General features: G+C 44.9%; 1 protein-coding gene across 18 annotated transcripts; it reads right to left on the reverse strand.

Annotated features, from left to right (window-relative positions):
• Window positions 1-4,108: 4,108 nt before the first annotated feature.
• On the reverse strand, window positions 4,109-19,141 carry ZNF23 (zinc finger protein 23). 18 transcript variants are annotated; one of them, XM_009196814.2, is made up of 6 exons: window positions 19,091-19,128; window positions 13,290-13,354; window positions 12,631-12,680; window positions 10,591-10,717; window positions 9,782-9,898; window positions 4,109-6,410 (listed from the first exon to the last, which is right to left on the reverse strand). In XM_009196814.2, the coding sequence occupies exons 3-6, from the start codon at window positions 12,649-12,651 to the stop codon at window positions 4,618-4,620; spliced, it is 2,058 nt and encodes a 685-aa protein (XP_009195078.1). In that variant the 5' UTR covers window positions 12,652-12,680; window positions 13,290-13,354; window positions 19,091-19,128; the 3' UTR covers window positions 4,109-4,617. The 18 variants fall into 18 exon arrangements, with proteins under 18 accessions (XP_009195078.1, XP_009195083.1, XP_031513975.1 ...); XM_009196819.3 differs by having other exon boundaries at window positions 9,791-9,898; window positions 10,591-10,767; XM_031658115.1 differs by having other exon boundaries at window positions 4,109-6,407; window positions 9,791-9,898; window positions 10,591-10,767; window positions 18,541-19,128.
• Window positions 19,142-20,377: the final 1,236 nt, after the last annotated feature.

The raw sequence follows: 20,377 nt of genomic DNA on the forward strand, positions 1-20,377 counted from the left end.
ATGGGACATTGATGGCAGATCTGAGATATCAGGTTATGTCCTCTGGGATTCTCAATCCTCCATGAGTCCGAGCCTTGATCCTGCCACGGCAAAGAAACTGTGGACCCTGCGGGAAGCCAGGGCTGCAGGACTGCTTGTCCCTCTCTACGGACTGTCATGTCTCAGAGACCTACAGAGGCTGTCCATCAGCTGGAAAGGCTGGGGTGAGCCCTGGCCTTCTGAACTCTCCTCTGGCCCTGGTGAGAGACCATATCAGCCCCTGGTTTGCTGCATGACCAAGGGGTCATCCCATCCATCTCTGGGCCTCATTTTCTCAAAATGTAAATCCAGGACTTGGACCCCATGGCCAGGTCCCTCCAGGGTCTCAGTGCGTGGTCTGGAACAGCCCAGAGGAACAGGGCTGGCTGGTCAAAGAGAAGAGGGAAGAAGAATCCTGCTCTCCCCTCTCCCCAAGGTGTGGTCTGGGGGCTCCAGGGGCTGCCTCCTCCCATGCCCAGCTCCCAGGATGCCTGGGGTGGAGCAGACTTACATGATGGCATCCCTAGGACACTCTACCAAGGTCCTGTGCCACATGACAATCTTTCGGATACGAATGGCTCCTTTGAAATACTCAAGGCAGCACTCCTGGCCGACACCAGCCCTCGAGCTGCAGAGAGCTGGTGCAGGACTATCTGTGTGAGGGTGTGGCCTGCAGGGTGTACCATGTGTACCACTAGGTGTGTCTGTGGATGGGGGGTCTGCAGGGTACTCCATGTGTGTCTGTGTATGTGAGGGGTCTGTGTCTGTCATGTGTGCATGTGCATCTTATGTGTGTCTATGGGTGTGGAAGGGGTCTCTGTGTGTGTCTGTGGGGGGATCTGTATGTCTATGTGCATGTGTCTTGTGTGTCTATGTATGTTGGGGGGATCTGTGTGTGTCCTTGTGCGTGTGCCTATGTGTGCATGGGTATCTGTGATCTATATGTGTCTGTAGATGTGGGGGTCTGCAAGGTGCACTGTGTGTGTCTATGTGGGGGTCCATGTGTGTCCATGTGTGTCTGTGGATGTGGAGGTCTGTGGGGTACACTGTGTGGTGTGTCTATGGGAGGGTCTGCGTGTGCATCTTGCTTGTGCCCATGGGAGAAGGATTTGGGGGCCTCCTGCATGTGTGCATCTGTGCATGACTGTATATCAGATGTGCATGCACTCAAACCACCACCCCCTTCACCACCTCTGGGCCAGGCTCTGGCTGAGCCTTTCCCGGCAGCAAGTAATTCAGGCCTCACAACCGTACGTGGGAGGCAGGTTCTCTATTACCCCGTTTTACAGATGATCAAATGGAGGCCCAGAGATGTGAAGACACTTCAGATCTGTTTTCTCATCTGTGTGAAGAAAAAAAAAAAAAAAAAAAAAGTATCCAAAACTTGGAAATGGGCAAAATGATGATTTTGTTGCTTTTAAAAGTATATATTATACATTTTCTATGCATTTCTCCCCCAGCTGTCCTCGGACTCTCCCAGGGATAAAATTCAGTTTGACTACCTCTGATTGGGGCCCCGCCCTTTCACAGCCCTGCGAACTTAGAGCAAACTTACAGCAAACTTAAGGGTGGGACGATGTCATTTGTCTGATTGAGAAGATAACCCGACCTCCAGTCCTCACCCTAAGTACTACTTCATCTGGCTGTTCATTTGTATCCTTTACAACAAAATGGTAATCGTAACATGTTTTCCTGAGTTCTGTGCACTGTTTTAGCAAATTACTGAACTGGAAGAGGGAGTCATGGGAACCCCCAATTTGTAGCCATGTCACACAGAAGCATGGGTAACCTGGGGACCCTCTACTTATAACTTGTGTCTGAAGTGTGGGGCAGTCATGTGGAACTGAGCCCTTAACCTGTGGTGTCTTCACTAACTCTGGAAGTGTCAGTTGTTAAAACTGTAGGACACCCAGTTGGTGTCTGCAGAGAATTGGAGAATCGTGTGAAAAACCAACACATTTGGTCTCAAAGGTCTTGTGAAAAGCAGTTTTTCTTTACTACCAGTAACAGGTGATGACCCTATTTTCTCCATACTGTTATACTGTCCTGGTGTCCACAAATAGATTCTGCTGTAGGATTTATTGAAGAAAACCATCACCTAGAAATGGACTTTTACTAAAAATTGTTCAAGGATTCTGGGACAATAAATCCTCATCTTAACATGCAAAAAGAGGGACACAGAGAGATTTCAGATTTTTAAAAATCTGATTTCTAACTTCTTAAAGACTCAATATTTGGCATTACTGGAATTGCTTTGCTGCCTATCCAGAATTTGCTACAGCTGAGTAGAGGCTGCCTTCTTTAGGTAGGACATGCACTCTTCAATTCTCCACCCTGCCTACTCCTTCTTGTCACTCTGAGCAGCCTCATTCATCTATCTGACTTTGAGGACATTTGAGTATCTCTGGGCCTGCAGGGATGCTTATGAGGATTTGGAGTTTGCTGGTGATGGTTAAGTCTCATTTACTAGCGATTGCTTTTCTCCTGTTTTTATCTGTGGCATGTCAGAAGACCTGGAACATGAGGATCTGAAGGAACAGTGATGCTCCCAGTCCAATTATCTTAAATAACTGTCCCACATTCAGAAAACCTCCAGTGGTTTTGAACCTCATTCTAAACTAAATGCAGACTAGCTTCTGTTCTAAGTAGCCTGGGGGCCAGAGACAGCATATGCCTTACAGAGCTCACAGGTGGGCATGGTGAGGAGAGGGTGTGTGGCACTTGGGGGATGGCAGAAGTTATCTTGTCCTTTTCTTGCCTGTGTTTTCTGGTCCCTCTCTTACTACTTACTATTGGGCCTGCTGTTCTTTGGCTTCCTGAGAATTAGCTTGCCTGCTCCTATTATTGCTTAGAATTTTTTTTTTTTTTTTTTTTTTTTTGAGACAGAGTCTCGCTCTGTCACCCAGGCTGGAGTGCAGTGGCACGATCTTGGCTCACTGCAGCCTCCGCCTCCTGGGTTCAAGTGATTCTCCTGCCTCAGTCTCCTGAGTAGCTGGGACTACAGGCATGCAACACCATGCCCGGCTAATTTTTGTATTTTTAGTAGAGACAGGGTTTCACCATGTTGGCCAGGATGGTCTCAATCTCCTGAGCTCGTGATCCACCCACCTCGGCCTCCCAAAGTGCTGGGATTACAGGTGTGAGCCACTGCGCCCGGCCTATTGCTTAGATTTTTTTTTAAGTGTTGAGAGATTCCCTTCTAAAGAGTATCTTGAGGCTTCCAAGATTTTCATCAGAGACCTTGAAAACCATCAATGAGACTGGGAATCCAAGGCAGCCACCTTCCTTCAGGACCTGAAAAGCCATGTGTTTATGCAAGAGTTCCAGTTATTACAAAATATAAATGCTGTAACATGCTATCTTGTTGACTACATTTTATACTTACATAAAGGGCATCTATAGTAAATGTCATTTTTGACAGCTGCATAGTATTCCATGTATGCATATATAACAATGTAATATGCAAAAAACTTACTAATTTTCACTCCTTAGAGTACTAACAAGACTGAGTCTCTCTTCTTACTTTAAGTCATTTTTTTTATATCTGTTTAAAAGCTGCCTGTTTGTATCAGTGTCTAAATTACTTATCTTTAGATATTAATGTTTTAAGAGACAGAGTCTTACTGCCACCCAGGCTGTAGTGCAGTGGTGGTTATAGCTCACTGCAGCCTTGAATTCCTGGATTCAGGTGATCCTCCTGCCTCAGCCTCCCAAGCACCAAGGACTGCAGGCACACACCACCATGCCTGGCTAACTTTTTTTATTTTTTGTAGTGATGGGATCTTGCTATGTTGCCCATACAGATCTGGAACTCATGGCCTCAAGCAATCTTCCCGTCTCAGCCTCCCAAAGCACTGAGATTACAGATCTGAGCCACCATGCCCAAATACTATACTTTTATATCACAAATTTTACAAAACTATTTCCACATTTTGTGCTTTATCTTTTAAACTTTAAAACAAAAACATATATGAATATTTAGTTTTCAGTAGTCAATTTATCAGTACATACCCTGTGGCTAGTTTCTGACTTTCATCTAATGCTTAGAAAGGTTTTCTCAATACATGAAAATTAAAAATGTACTCATATCTTTTTCCTTTTTTAAATAAATCTTTATTTTTCATCTTTTCAAAAGTAATACATGCTTGTTGTCAAAAATTAAACAAATAAATTAATGTGGGTAGAGTGAGTATCTTTAGTATGGGTTTTCCTATTCAACAACAAGGCTTCTCTCTCTCTCCATTTATTCAAATTTCCTTTCTAAAGTGGCTCTCAGTGAAGACTTAAATTTCTCCATACAAGTCTTCCATAACTGTTTATTTCTAGAAAATCTACTTTTCTTGATGCTTCTGGGAATGAAATCTTTTCCTTCATTATATTTTCTAATTCCTGTTAGTACAAAACAAAGCTATTTATTCTTGGATGTTTCTCTTTAAGTGGTCATCCTTTCCTGATTAAAAACTGAACAGAATAAAAACTGTTTCCATATGAAGACTCTGCCATACTCTTTCCCTCTTGGGGGTTTTTCAATGGGCGAATCTGATGATACTTGATCCATTTTGGCATTAATCTTGAGAGTTTTCTACATCTTTCTCATTATTAGGATTTTCCTTCACTGTGGACACTCTGATGCTGACTGAGCTGGAAGCTAAACCTGAATGCTTTCCCACACACACTACACATATAGGGTTTCTTCCAAGTGTGGACTGTCTGATGTATAATGTAGTCAGAACTAAAGCTGAAGCCTTTGCCACATTCCACACATCTGAAGGGTTTCTCCCCAGTGTGGCTTCTCTGATGCCGAATTAAATGGGCATTAACATGGAAGGCTTTTCCACACTCCTTACACTGAAAGGGTTTCTCTCCAGTGTGAATTCTCTGATGCACAATGTAGTTAGAACTACAGCTGAACGCTTTCTCACATTCCATACATTTGAAAGGTTTCTCCCCAGTATGTATCCTCTGATGCCTAGTTAGTTTGGCATTGATACTGAAGGCTTTCCCACATTCCTTACATTGATAGGGCTTTTCTCCAGTATGGATTCGGTGATGATCAAGTAGGTTTCTTTTAGAAGTAAAGCATCTCCCACATTCATTACATTCAAAAGGTTTCTCCCCAGTGTGAATTCTCTGATGCCGCATTAGTTTCCCATTAACGCTGAAGGCCTTTCCACACTCATTACACTCATAGGGCTTCTCCCCAGTGTGAATTCTCAGATGCTGCCGAAATTGGGAGTTACACCTGAAGGCCTTCCCACATTCATTACACTCATAGGGTTTCTCGCCTGTGTGAATTCTCTGGTGTTGGATTAACTTCCCTTTGACACTGAAGGCTTTTCCACATTCAGTGCATTCATAGGGTTTCTCACCTGTGTGGATTCTCTGATGCTGAATGAGTTTTGTATTATTATTGAAGCCTTTTCCACACTCTTTACACTGATAGGGCTTTTCTCCTGTGTGGATGCTCTGATGCTGCCTAAGCTGGGAGCTGCACCTGAAGCCTTTTCCACATTCATTACATTCATAAGGCTTCTCTCCAGTGTGGATTCTCTGATGCTGAATTAATTTTGCATTAACATTGAAAGCTTTCCCACAGTCATTACACTCGTAAGGTTTCTCCCCAGTGTGGACTCTCTGATGTGTAATATATGCAGAACTACAGCTGAAGCCATTTCCACACTCCTTGCACTGATAGGGCTTTTCTCCTGTATGGATTCTCTGATGCCTACTTAGACTTCCATTAACACTGAAGGCCTTCCCACACACCTTACACTGATAGGGCTTCTCCCCACTGTGGATTGTCTGATGTGTGATATAATGGGAACTGTAGCTGAAGCTTTTCCCACACTCCACACATTTGAAGGGTTTCTCCCCACTGTGAAGTCTTCGATGCCAAATTAATTTCTCGTTAATGCTGAAAGCTTTGCCACACTCCGAACACTGATAAGCCTTTTCCTCAGTGTTGTTTTCTTGATGTTGATTAAGTTGAGAGTCACACCTAAAGGGCTCCACTAATTCTTCACATTTGAAAGGTCTTTCCTCAGAATTAATTATTTCATGCTTAACGAGTTTTGTATCAAAGCTGATGGCTTTCCCCAATCCTGTACACCCAGAGGGCTGCTCTCCCCTGATGGTATGACACTGATATGAGTTAGAACTTTGACTAAAAAAACACTCCTCCATGGGGCTTGTCTCATCTTTCACTGTTCCATCAATGCTGTTGCTCTTCTCCTTCTTTGTATTTCCTGTTGAGTACACTTCCTGTTGTTTCTCTAGAAGAGAGGCTTCTGAAAAGTCTGTTTCCTGGGAAAAGTCCCTTTGAAGTTCAAATGATACATTCTCTTTTCCTTCATACATTTCCTTTGTCAAATCATTGTCAGTCTGAATATCTACTATAAAAAACAAAACATAAAATGTCATGTAAGAACCATGTTAGAAAAAAGAAGAGAACTGTGCTATAAAAGACCATAATAATCGGGGGCTCCTTAAAATCATCAGACTAGTTCAAAAAACCTAGGGTTTCTCCGTAAGGTGGAATAACTAATATGTAACTAGTAAAAGAATACAATAAATCCATACATGCTGACATAAAAAGACATCAAAGATACAATCAAACGGAAATACAAGTTGAAAAACCGGTATATAGATTTTCATCTGTGTAAAGAAAAATATAAAAGGCAGATATATATACTTGTACATATCTAGAAAACTTCTAGAAGAATCCATAAGAAACTAAACAAACTAGCATAGGAAGTTTGGTGGACTTGCTTCCCCACTTTATACACTTTCTGTATCGTTGAGTCGGTGTCAATATTATAAAGCAATGAAAGTAATGATTAAAAAAAAAAAAATCACCAGTCTCACTGTGCCTAAAGCAAGGCCACTGTAGAGAACATAACCAATCACATGAAGGTTAAAAGTGACAGCTGGGCGCGGTAGCTCACGCCTGTAATCCCAACACTTTGGGAGGCTGAGGCAGGCGGATTGCCTGAGCTTGGGAGTTTGCAACCAGCCTGGGCAACACAGTGAAACCCTGTCTCTACTAAAACACAAAAAATTAGCCGGGCATGGTGGCACACACCTATAGTCCCAGCTACTCAGGAGGCTGAGGCAGGAGAATTGCTCAAACCCAGGAGACAGAGGTTGCAGAGAGCCAAGTTCATGCCACTGCACTCCAGTTTGGGCGACAGAGCGAGACTCCATCCCCCCCCCAAAAAAAAAACAAAAAAAAACAGTGACAGCAGTGGAATAAAATTCTAGGTCTTGTCCACCAGATCAGCATTCTTTAATCACACCATGCTTTTCTACACCCTGCAGTTTCTTCTTAGTTGTTCCTATGGCACTCAGTTCCTTACCTAAAAAAAAAAAAAAAGAAAAGAAAAAAAGAAAATGCTGAAGAAGGAAAAGGCACAGGATCCAACAGGATGTGGCAACTTGGGGGATGACAAAAGTCAGCAGCACCAGGGAGCAAAATGGAAATAATTTTGTTTCTTTCCTTAGAATGTTAACTGTGGGCTTTCCAAAATTCCTCCTTCAACTTCATTTCTACTTTAGACAGGCTCTATTTAAGGGCCATTTCATCCCATTTCTTCCTATTCTTCCAAATACTGCATTAACCTTGCCTTTTCCTTTCACTTCTTCCTCCAATCCTAAACTTGATCATACCCTAAAAGTCTTTTCATAATACCAATAGTCTTTACAACTGGAACTACTGATCTCTGCATTTGTTCCCAACTTTCTCAAAAGCTGAGTCCCAAAATGCTGCCTCATATTTTTTCATCTTTCATCACTCCTCAACCATATGTAATATGCCCCCTGCCCCAATATTTCATAATTGCTCTCAATAAGCCCCTCCAATTGCCTGGATTCCCCAGCAAGCACTTTCTAAATAATATTGGTCTCTTCCCAACTAAAAAAATAATACTCATCTGTTGCTATAGACTGAATGTTTGTCCTCCCCACAAATGCATACTCTGAAATCCTAACCCCCCTGATGTGATTGTATTAGGAGGTTGGGCTATGGCAGAACCCTCATAAATGGGATTAATGACCTTAAAAAAGATCCCAGAGAGCTCCCTTTCTTGCCACCATGTGAGGATACTGTGAGAAGATGGCTGTCTATTAGCCAGGAAGCAGGCCCTTGCCAGAAGGAACCTGCCTGCACCTTGATCTTGGACTTCTTAGCCTCTAGAACTATATGAAATAAATTTCTGTTGTTTATAAGCCATCCGATCTATGGCAGTCTGTTATTGTAGCCCAAACTGACTAAGACATCTATTCTATCAGATGTCTAGTCATCCTCTCCAGAAGTCTACTCCTGTTTTGCTGCATTCTCACCAACACTGAATATAATTTAATTATTCTCAATATCACAGGTGAAATATCTCTCCTTGTTTTCATTTTCCTCTCTTGCAGTGAGGATGGCCATTTGACACGGTTCCAGCAAACGAGTCTTAAACAGATATCACTGAGTGGGCTTCTGAAGATTTTTAAAAAGAAAGTCAACACTGCTGCCATGGGCCTCATGCCCTTTGCCCTCCCTTCTGCCTGCCTAGAGCCTGTTTGATTCCTCATCCCAATTAACCCACACACACTGACTACATTAATGTTTCTATCCCCAGCTAGGATCATGATGGGCTTCCTGGAAAAGTCAAAGACTTCAGGACAGTCAGCTGCCTACAGGACAAAATACAGGGTCCTTTGATTAAGGACCTCACAATATCACTTTTTTTCCTGTATTTGTCAAGCCCATTATATGGCAAACTCTCCATTTCCAAAGCATGCCTTCCTTGGTCAGGTATCATCTGATAGAATGATCAAAGGGAATAAAAACCCACAGAAACCATCTAAGAAAAGTGAAGACTCACTGAAAAATGCAAGAGAATCTCACAGACCCTAAATGCAAGAAATAACAGGGGACCTCGGGGGAATGAGAAGTCATTTGGCAGCTACTCTGTTGGCACCAATTGGAGCCCTGCTCCTTCAAGTGTGGTCTGGTAACCAGAAGTACTGGCATTACCACATCACTAGGGAACTTCATAGAAATGCAGACTCCACACTTACTGCATATCTGTAAGACCTCAGGATTCATTTACACATTCACATTTAAGAAGCAAAAATCAAGAGCACTTCCTCCCTTCCACATTACCTTCTCTGTGTACAGCTGTCTTCCCCAACACCAAAATAAAAATACTGAACTGAGCATGCACTATAAGCTAGGCATTTGATATGTGTTATCTCATTTAATCCTCAACCCACAAGACTAGTACTATTACCTTCTTTTATTATTAACCCATTTTCAGAGATGAGAACACTCAAATAACCCACTCAAAGTCACACAAATTAGGAAGCAACACAGTTGGGACTGGACTTCAGAAAAGTCTCCTCTAAAGACTGTGCTTTTAACCACTTCTGTCTGTGTGAAAAGGCTGTTAATTCTGTATCCTCCACACTATGTGAACAATGCTTAGAAATGCCAAGGAACCCCCAAATTACTGAGTCCATTAATTTTGTCTGAGAAAGGCAGGATTCCAAAATTAAGAACTGAAAAGAGTCAGAATGAAGGGTTTGAAAAAAGATCTGTTCTTGGAATTAGACACAACAAACTTTGAAGACAGATAAGGACTACCTATCTCTATGAATCATCAAAATGTACTTAAACTTTACTCTGTATGACCGGCCAATAAACATAGTATGTTTATATGTTGCTAAAGTTGGCTTTATGCCTAAAGTGCTAAATTCCAACAGAATGGGAAATATGTACCTTCCTTACCAGTCCGGAGGCCCCAGAGGCCTGTTCCTGCAGCCAGTGGAGATGGGCCCCCCAGCTCATCTCCTCCCTCCAGTTGTGAGATCACAGCAGGTTTGAGAAGTGGAAATCCTGGTTTGGGAGAGGTAAATAGGAGAGACAGATGAATAATCTCCCACAGATAAATTCCTAAGCCTCTTCTCAGATTGTCTCAGCAGTGGGGAGAGAAGGTAAGAACCCCAGGAGGTCCCAAGCCTCAGGACTATAGGAAAGTACTGTGGGACTTAGGAAGGACTACAGAGACCTTGGGGACGTCTAAGGCTTTGGGAGGCAAGTGTGGGGGTTGGGAGTGAAGGCTTGGGAAAGTGTGGGAGCGCCTGGGAAGGGCCCAGACTGTAGGCCTAGGAGACCTCATGCAGGGCAAGCAGAGAGATTCTGCCCAAAGGGATACCACTTTTTGACCTTGGCCTGAAATATCCAGAGTACACTGAGATCCTTGAAAAGACTCAAGACAGGTAAGATGAGGGGGGAACTAAAGATGCCACTATGGAACAGGAAGTCACTGGATTCCAGTGTTTCCAAAATATAGCTTTCATGTGTTGGATCAACAGTACATACCAGTTCCAAGCAAAGTCCTATATAGGCCTACAAAAAGCTTGGTGTTTGCCCCTGCCAGTAACCTCTTAGTCTAGGAAATTAGGAACAGCTCTGGGGTTCTCACTCAGTAAAGGATTACCAGAGATCCCCCCAGTAACCTGTAAGGGAGAAGCAAGCCAGAAACCCCAATTGGCAGAGTCCAGATTCCCAGGAGAGAGAGGACTTACCCAGGGAGGCCACATTCCCATAATTCTCCAGCATCACATCCCTGTACAGGGTCCTCTGTGCAGGGGACAGACCATCCCATTCCGCCTGGGTGAAGTACACAGCCACATCCTCAAAGGTCACCAACTTCTGAAACAACAGGTTCCTGCTGCCCTAGGGCCAATTCCATGGCTCAGGCCCTAAGTGAGGGGCAGAGGGCAGTATAAGGGCTTGGGGAGGGTGCTTGTGAGAGCACAAAATATTAACAACAAGGGAAACATCTCAGAAAAAACATCGAGAAAGTAAACTACAGAGTATCCAACTTCTCCCACAGCAGGGAAACCTCATGCCATTTTTCACACAAATAAGAAGTAACATAAGACAGGCTGAAAGAAAAAAAATTTCTATAAGCAAATTCTCTAAAGCCAACTCCACTCTTTTAGATAAGCTGCTCCCTCTCAGCAAACTCGGGGCAGATCCACCAGCAGTTCCCACACCACTCCCCTGAGGTCTTGGCTCCCCTGCGCCTAACCTCAGCCCTGTTCCGCTACCCACCCATCGCCTTCATCCTCACAGCTCAAGCCACCCCCAAAGATCAGCCACGGCTTCTGTCTCATTCAGCCCCACCGGATTCCCCTCACACACCCCCTAACAAGGGGCTGTGCAGCCTCTGCTTGAGCACCTCCAGCCACGGATGCTCCATGCTGCCCAGGCTGCGGGGTCTTCCTGGAAAGCCAGAATTTTCCTGTCCCTCTCCTATTCAAGTCTCATCCTTTCCAGCTTCTCCGAAAGCTTCACTGTCTCCAAGAACATTTGGGAAAGCAGGGAGATCAGCCTTCCCACTGGCCGGCTACTCTCCCTTTGCATCACTAAGCTATGTGGTTGGCACAAGCTTCACCACTCAGGGATGCTGCGTGTCGTTCTCAGGCCCAACCACCCCTCCTGGGCAGCTGCAGCCTCTGGCAGGCTCACCCTCTGCCCACCTCAACCTGCTCTAACAACCACAGGGACTCACTGGCAGGGATCTGCTGCTCAACTGTTCTCTGCCAGGATGTGTCTTCCCGGAGTCTACTGACCTCCACCCAACAGCAATTCTAGTCCAACCGCTAGGTGTTTCTGTGAGTCTTCTTTGTGTGACCTTCAACAAGTAACTTCTGTGCACAAAATATAATGTCTTCACTGTGTGCTGCCACCACAACCCCAGTAAGTTGGCACTTCCTTCTGAATTTACACCTCAGATGGGGTCAGAATCATCCATACAAGAAACCCCAGCCAGAAACCTGGAAATTGTTCTTGACTTCCCGCCTTCCTTATTATCATGAATCCTTTGACTCTCTATGTCTGAAAGATTTTTTTTTTCTTTGAGATGGAGTCTCACTCTGTCACCCAGGCTGAAGTGCAGTGGCGTGACCTCAGCTCACTGCAATCTCTGCCTCCCAGGCTCAAGCGATTCTCCTGCCTCAGCCTCCTGAGTAGCTGGAACTATAGGCATGCACCACCACACCCAGCTAATTTTTCTGTTTTTAGCAGAGACAGGGTTTCACTATGTTGGCTAGGCTGGTCTTGAACTCCTAACCTCAAGTGATCCACCCGTCTCAGCCTCGCAAAGCGCTGGGATTACAGGCGTGGGCCACCACACCGGGCCGTGATTTTTCTCTTAAGCATTACTTGAATCGGATCCCTCTTTAATGATGGCTTTCCTTGATGAAGCCCATGTCACGGGACCAGTGGGATTCTTCTTTGTGAAGTGGTCACCGTGTTTTTGAATCTTCCTTACCAGTTATTCCATACACATCACAAACCTGACCAAGTTAACATCACTGGTTCCACAGCTGCCTTATGGCTGAGCAGTTCTGAATCACTTAATAACTCTGTGATCCTGGGCAAGTTACTCTACTCCCCTTTTGCCTTTTCTTTTTAGGTGGAAAGAGTACAACACAGCACTTATCACAGAGGGCGGCTGTCAGGAGCAAACGGCCATACAAAGGGCTTAGCATGTCGCCTGGAGCATAGTAAGCCTCCAACAATACAACTAGTGTGATGTGGCTATGATTGTTCCCAACCTGTAGTCCATGGAAGTCCATGGATGAGCTTCAGGGGATCCGTGAAGTCCCTGAAAGTGTATGGAAAATTTGGTTTGCAGGTTTATTTTTCTGCAGGACAGGGTGGAAAGTTCTTCTCAGATACCTAAAGTCTGCATGCTAAGCTTTGAAAGCTTCACAAGGACAATGAGACATTTCATCCCATGTGACTCTCTTTCCCCTCCCTTGACTCCACTCCCTGTGACCTTCTCTTATGCCTGAATTAAGAGGCACAGCCATCCTTCTCTGATCAGGTCCTGCTATTCCTCTTTCCTACATCCCCACCACAGATAGTCCAATCCTCTGTGACTGTCCTCCACTCACACTCCTGCACAGAACATCCCACAGGGGCAGCTTCCATGTCCCCATTCACCCAGAGCCCTATGCTGGGGGTGCTCCTGTAAAGAGGAGCAGAGACCCTCAGTGTGCAGAAGACCACCACCCTCCTGCTCTCCTGCTCACTCTCCCGCTGCCTCCACTCGCTACTGTCCTGGTCTTTGCCACCCACCCTGCACCTCTTTCCTGTAAGTTGCAGTCCAGCAGGTGGAAGCAGCTGTCATCCCGAGGCTCACCAGCTCCCCTTCTCAATGTTTTTCAATCTGAAACTGCCCAGAAGAAGAGCTGAAGGACCAATAGCTCACCTGGGACCAGGCTGTCAGGTGCATGGCTGCCATTCCCTGGTCCCCCTCTCAGAGAAGGACTGGAGCTAAGGAGAAACACAACGAGAAACAAGTGTGAGGCAAGCCACCCCCACCAGAGCAACACAGCCCCTCACAGAAAATGCAAGACACAGGCAGCTTGCATCCAAATAAGAGTGTGAACAGGAGCTGCCCAAGAAGGGAGTGATCTGTTCACTGGCTCAGTGCCTAGGACTCCAGGCTATGACACTGAAATTCACTGCCAGGAACCCTAGGACTTTACAATTCTGATACATATCACACACACAGAAGAGTGTATATATAAAATTTAAAAATAAACAAAAATTTAAAAATTATAATAATAAGAAGAGTGCATATAAAACCTGCTGGGCACGGTGGCTCGTGCCTATAATCCCAACACTTTGAGAGGCCAAGGCGGGTGGATCAATTGAGCTCAGTTCAAGACCAGCCTGGACACATGGCAAAACTCTGTCTCCACAAAAAATACAAAAATTAGCCAGGAGTGGTGGCATGTGCCCGTGGTCCTAGCTATTCGGGAGTATGAGGTAGGAGGATCACTTGAGCCCAGGAGGTCAAGGCTGCAGTGAGCCAAGATCACACCACTGCACTCCAGCCTGGGTGATGAGAGTGAGACACTGTCTCAAAAAAATAAAAAATAAAAATAAATAAAATAGGCCGGGCGCGGTGGCTCAAGCCTGTAATCCCAGCACTTTGGGAGGCCGAGGCAGGCGGATCACAAGGTCAGGAGATCGAGACCATCCTGGCTAACACGGCGAAACCCCGTCTCTACTAAAAACACAAAAAATTAGCCGGGCGAGGTGGCGGCGCCTGTGGTCCCAGCTACTCGGGAGGCTGAGGCAGGAGAATGGCGGGAACCCGGGAGGCGGAGCTTGCAGTGAGCTGAGATCTGGCCACTGCACTCCAGCCTGGGCGACAGAGCGAGACTCCGTCTCAAAAAAAAAAAAAATAAATAAATAAATAAATAAATAAATAAATAAATAAATAAAATAAAATGTAGGCAGAACCTAAAAATAAAGCAAAGAGTCATGTATCAACAATTCAGTTCAAGAAATAGGACAATAGCAAGATCTTTGACTTATTTCTCTTTCTCAAAACAAGTATCATCTTCAGTATCACAGCAGGAAAAGCTGGGCTGGCTGGGCTGCAGCCCCAGTACACAGGTCTGGGGAGTCAAGCCTCAGGGAGGCAGCAGCTGGAGAAGAGGAAAGCTGCCCCCAGTATCCTGCCCCATTTCCTCAGAGCTCTGAATGTCTTCAAGAATCCTAACACCACTGGAGAGGTCTTGGGAGGTCAGTCCTCCCCAGGACAGCACAGGCTGTCCTTAGGAAGCTGAGCTGGAAGTAAGGGACCAGGCTGTTTCCCACACTTTCCAGTCTTCTGATAGTGAATGAGCCAAGGCCTGCACTTCTGCCTCAGCTCCTGAGAGAGATCACTGTAGCAGCCAGTCCCGTGACCCAGCACCTCTTGTTCACTGTATTCAAAAACACAGGGACTGGTGATTTTGACTTCTACTGCCCTTAAAGTCATTCTTGAAATTACATTTTCCTAAAAAATATTATCCATTTCTTCCAGGATTTCAACTTTACAAGTACAGACTTGCAGAAAATACTGGTTCATGATTCTTTCCATTTCCTCCATATCCAGAGCTAGTTTGCTTTTCCCACTTCTTCTTTTGAATATATGTGCTTTCTAGACCTTTTTCCCAGGGTTAGATTAGAGACTAAACATTTATGTCCCTGCCAAATTCATATGTTGAAGCTCTAGCTTCATGAGACAAGTGACTGTACTTGGAGACGGGGCCTGTGAGGACGTAATAAGGATAAATGAGGTCCTAAGGGTGGGACTAAAGGTCCTAAGGTTAAATGAGGTCCAATAGGGCTGGTGCCTTTACAAGAAGAAGAAGAGACCCAGAGCCCACGCACCCACTCACCCCCTACCTCCCCCATGTGAGGACACAATGAGAGGGCTACTATCTATGAGCCAGGAAGACAGCCCTGGCAGGAGCCAAAATCAGCTGGCACCTTGATCCTGGACTTCCAGTCTCCAGGACTGTGAGAAGTAAGTATGTTGGTGAAGCCACCCAGTCTATGGTATTTTGTTATGGCAGCCCAAGCAGACTAATACAGTTAGGCTGAGCAGTGGTTTACTTATTTTAATGTGGTTTCCTTTTGTTTTCAAAGAACCAGCTTTTCTAGCTGAGCAACACTACTTTCTTGTATTTGTTTTAAATTCACTAATTCTGCTGTCTTAGTTTCTTCCTTCAACTCTGTAAGGGGCAGTGTAAGCACCACTCCAATCCTCTTATCTCATCCTTAGTCCAGTTCTACAGAGGCCTTAGTCAGCTTTGTGAAGCTGCAACCTACCAGAACCTTCACAAGCACCTACATCACCTATACCTGGTTCCTGCCCTGGGGCTTCTCTGGTGTCCTATGTGGGACACCTGTGGACACCTGCTAGGCCCTGAAGTGCAGACGCGTAAACACCTGTGGGACCCCCTTGACCAATGACGGAGAGAAACCAATGGATAAATGTTTTCCCCATTGATCCCCCAGCGGGGCGGCCTTAAGACTCCAAGGCTCCTCAAAGGCCCTGCAAGGCAGAGCCTGTTGAGGGCCGAGCATACCAATGCATCCTCGTACCAGTTCTCCCATCTCTGTTTCACTCCCCTTGTCTTTCACTCTACCCCTGCGACCACATTCCTAAATAAATTCCTACATACAAATCTTTGTTCCAAGTTCTGCTTTTGGGGAAGCTTAGACTACAAAAGGCTTTTTTCCTATTGACTTATTCATTTATTTTCATTCTTTCCTGTTTGGCAATTAAAGCCTATAAGGCCACAAATTTTCCTCAGGATACACTATTTGCCACATTCCAGACGTTTTTATATTTCATGTTCTAATTACTGTTTTATAGTCAGTCAGCAATTCTGTTTTGTCTCTGACCTAGTAATTGCTTAGGATCATTTGCTGTTGCTAATTTCTTCTGTTTATAAGTTCTGGCTTTATTGCATGCTGGTTATATAATTCAATCTACCAACTTCTACTTTACACATTTTTCAGGATTTTTTTATGACTCGTGTCCCTTTAAAAAAATATATTATCTGGTGTTTAAAGAGAAAACTTATTCTGTGATGGGAGAATATACAACTCTATTTTTAGATAAACCAACTCTACCAGTTACATATGTAGTATGCGATAGATACCCCACTCAGCTAGTCAAGGGTGTATACCCGCTGCCTGAACCTTGAAGGCCAGGCAGTGAGTCAAGACCATGGGGCTCAGCAGAGAAGCAGGTGTCTGCAAGAACGTAAACATCCTAGAAAGTATTGAGAACCTACCAAGAAAAGTCTCATCGTTTAAATGCAGTAGACAGAGAGCCAGAAAATTCTCTTAAAAGTACTTAGAGACGAGGGGCAGCACAGGTCTCTAAAGCTGTCCTGCTGCCATCCAGGAGTAAGTATGTAAGTCCTGATAAACTCATCTACTTGCCAAGCTGGACTTGTCCAAGGCATTCTTTGGTCTCTTGGTTCCCTCTCAAGGGGAAAGTTTTTTTAAAATACGATTCCGGGTTTCTTCCTGTTATGACATTACACAGATTTTCTACATAATCCTTGATTACTTTTACCTAATTAAACCAAGATGGCCAGTGAAGAACTAACTCTCACAAAACACTGAGCTCAGATGTGTCATGAGCGAATCCTTTCAATGTTTCAGAAATGAGTAATTCTAACACTATGTAAACCGCAGCAGAGCACAGCAAAGTAAGTTTCCCAATTCTTTTTATGGTGCCAGCACAATATTGATACAAAACTATAGACTAGCCTCATTTATGAATTCTAATGCAAAAATTCTATCAAGGAGTAGACTCCAGTAGTTCATTAAATACATCATGAGTAGGATTATCCCACGAAGATAAACAAACCTCAACGTTAGGATATTAATTAGTATATTTTTCACATTAATAAATCAAAGAAAGATAAACACACTGTCCATCTCAACAGATACCAGGCCAGGCACGGTGGCTCACGCCTGTAATCCCAGCACTTTGGGAGGCCAAGGAGGGCGGATCACGAGATCAGGAGATCGAGACCATCCTGGCTGACACGGTGAAACCCCATCTCTACTAAAAATACAAAAAATTAGCCGGGCGTGGTGGTGGGCGCCTGTAGTCCCAGCTACTCGGGAGGCTCAGGCAGGAGAATGGCGTGAACCCGGGAGGCGGAACTTGCAGTGAGCCGAGATCGCACCACTGCACTCCAGCCTGGGCGATGAGTGAGACTCTGTCTCAAAAAAAAAACCAAAAAACAAAACAGATACCAAAGGTGTTTAACATAATTCAACATTTGTGCCTAATTTTAAATATTTACATCCTAGAGAAACTCTCATACGTAGGAGGTATGTACAAAAACGTTATCAGCACATTTTAATAACAAAACACCGAAAACAACCCACATGTTTGCTGAAAATACACCGATAAATTTTCATACAGTTTTTACAATGGAACATTACCCAGAAGCTACACACAGAAAGAATTTGGGAACTCAACATTGAATTATGAGAGTCCCAGATAACTCATACACACAATAGTGTCATTTATATGAAGCTCAAAAAAAAAAATTTAAGTACATTGCTTACAGATACATGCATATGTACTTATTTTTTAAAATAATAGGGCTACATTAACACAAAATTCAAGATAACTGTTACCTCTAGGGGTTGAAGGCTGGGAGTTGGGTTGAGGAGGAGGAACACATTGATAAATTCAGCAGTACTGGCAATCTTCTCTTTCTTAATTGAGTGGTATGTTCATGGATGCTTTTTATTACTATATATAACATATAAATATATATTTTAAATAAATATATAAACCAGCAAGGATAGGGTGAAAGTGAGGACCCAAAATGTAATACAAAGAACAACCAATGTGCCTAACTATACTACAATGAACATAACCACACCTAAGCGGTAGGAAAGAAAAGGGGTAAGCAACTTTAGAAAACAGTATTTTGACTAAACACCATAAGATTAAAGACAAAAAGACCTGTATTCAAGTACTGTACTTTAGGTAGTAAATTTGCTTTTCATGGGGGTGTGAATTAGCGATTCTGAAACTATTAAATACATTCTAAAACTGAGTGAACTCGTAATTACGTTGCAGAAGTCATTCCCAGGTCATTGTCACCCCAGAGCCGACAGAAGTAGGGCTGAGTTACCTTTTAGGGCCGACACTGCTCCAGGAGACAGTGTCCTCCAAAAGCCGGGCTTCTGCTGCCGGGTGACTGGGAGGGGCTCTGCGCTCCCACGCGGCCCTAATTCTTGACCCTATGTCAGGAGCCTGGGAGCACAGAGTCCATACTTGGGATGCACATAGGTTAATGTTCCTGCCAGACCTCAGCATGTCAAACGACTTGTGTTATCACCTCGGGCCGCTTCATGCCCACAAATATTCCACCCTTTAGCTGCACCGACACATCTTCCCCCAGCTGATCAAGTGCTAAATGCTCGGGGCCTCGTGGCTGGGACAGCAACACGGGTTTCCCCTTCCAATGGGCGCAATCTACTGAGCCACAAAGACCAAAGCTGGAGTTGAGGAGCGCGGAAGAGCACCCCGGGCCGCCGCCCTGCTCCCTCTCCCAGCCTGGGCCTCCTGGCAGCGTAGGCCACTGGAGACCCAGCTGCACCCAGGGTGGAAGTGCGTCTCAGCCATACCCCAGAGCCTGTGGGACAGGGCACGGCCCACGGCGCCCGGAGCCCTGCACTCACCTCCGCAGCGGGCTGCTCCCCGGCGCTGCCGGATGTGCGTCACTAGGCGGCCGAGCCTCTCTAGGAGCAAGGTCTCTCCGCCTCGGCGGTGGTCACGCCCGGCCAGCTGTGGCCGGAGCCCGGGCGGCTAGCTCGGGTCTGGCCCACGCGGACTGTTACCCCTGGGGAATGGGGCAGGTAATAATTAGAGCCAAGCAGGGACCCAGCCCGGGGAGGTGAAGCTGCAGGTGCGGCCACGTGTGGGAGTCTTGGAACTGGACGAGTGGATGGCGCGCTGTCACTCACACCCACTGCCCCCTTTTGCTAACAAATAGTTTGTAATGTCCATCTTATTCTCCTGACCTGATACTCATACATAATGGCCTAGAAAATCATACATAACATACATACCTACATATTAAAAAGTAATGTTATGCCTTAAGTGTAATGAAATAGAAAAAAAAGAGGAACGTCATCTGTCACATACTTCAATGTGTTTGGTCTTGGCTGCTGCAGGAGACCTAATGAGGTGGTCGCCTTTACACATAGACGTTGTCTGAATGCCACAGCCACAAAGCTGTGACTTATATTGTTTCAAAAATCACAAAATTGTGATCCAAAGTGGCAAACACGTTTTGGTGAAGTTCTGAATGAAACACAGGACAATCGTCTCTTGATTATACAATAATTACATTCCTGGAACATCAGTGTATGTTAAAACTGTGCAAAAATACATGTTTATCCAGAAAACAGGTTTAGATTCAGATAATTTAGACATAGAATTTTCACCTACCTGAATGTTCAAGACATTTGAAAGTGTGAACATTTTTTTCAATGGGCAGGACTGTCCTGTACATTGCAGGATCCTGGCTCCCATCCACAACGCTAGTAGCAATGTTACCACTGACACCAAATATAACAAAATACCTACCATAAAATTCCAAAATGAGCTCTGGGGGAAGGCAGACAGTACTAAAAGCCACTGGATTGAACGACCCTTAAATTCCCCACCCCCTCACACGCCCCCCCCCCCAACCCTGGTAAGGTAGGCTTTTCTTCCTTCCAGCACTAGGTACCAAAACCATCCAACGCTGCTGCACTGGGAGACTGGTACTTGGCCCCCACTTGCCTCTGTGGCCTCTTATCACTCCCATTCATTCCCTGACTCCACTTCAGCCCTGCATGCTAAAAATGCTGTTCTCTAAATCTAGAATGCCCTTCCCTTCCCATTCCTACCCTCCCTCTTGACTGTTACTGGAAGTGTGAGCTCAAATCCAATTTTGCATGGGAAGCAAGCCTTCCCTGATC

Source organism: Papio anubis, chromosome 18 (assembly GCF_008728515.1).
Source record: "Papio anubis isolate 15944 chromosome 18, Panubis1.0, whole genome shotgun sequence".
Taxonomy (NCBI): Eukaryota; Metazoa; Chordata; class Mammalia; order Primates; family Cercopithecidae; genus Papio; species Papio anubis.

What these genes read in the sequence shown, in the direction of transcription:
- ZNF23 (XM_009196810.3), bottom strand. Translation starts at nt 13,322, where the DNA reads ATGGCAGCCATGCACCTGACAGCCTGGTCCCAG. An exon ending in ACCTGACAGCCTGGTCCCAG is followed by an intron (nt 10,718 to 13,289) that starts GTGAGCTATTGG and finishes CTGTTGTTTCAG; the next exon opens with AAGTTGGTGACCTTTGAGGA. An exon ending in CCTCCGGACTGGTAAGGAAG is followed by an intron (nt 6,411 to 9,781) that starts GTACATATTTCC and finishes TGTTTTTTATAG; the next exon opens with TAGATATTCAGACTGACAAT.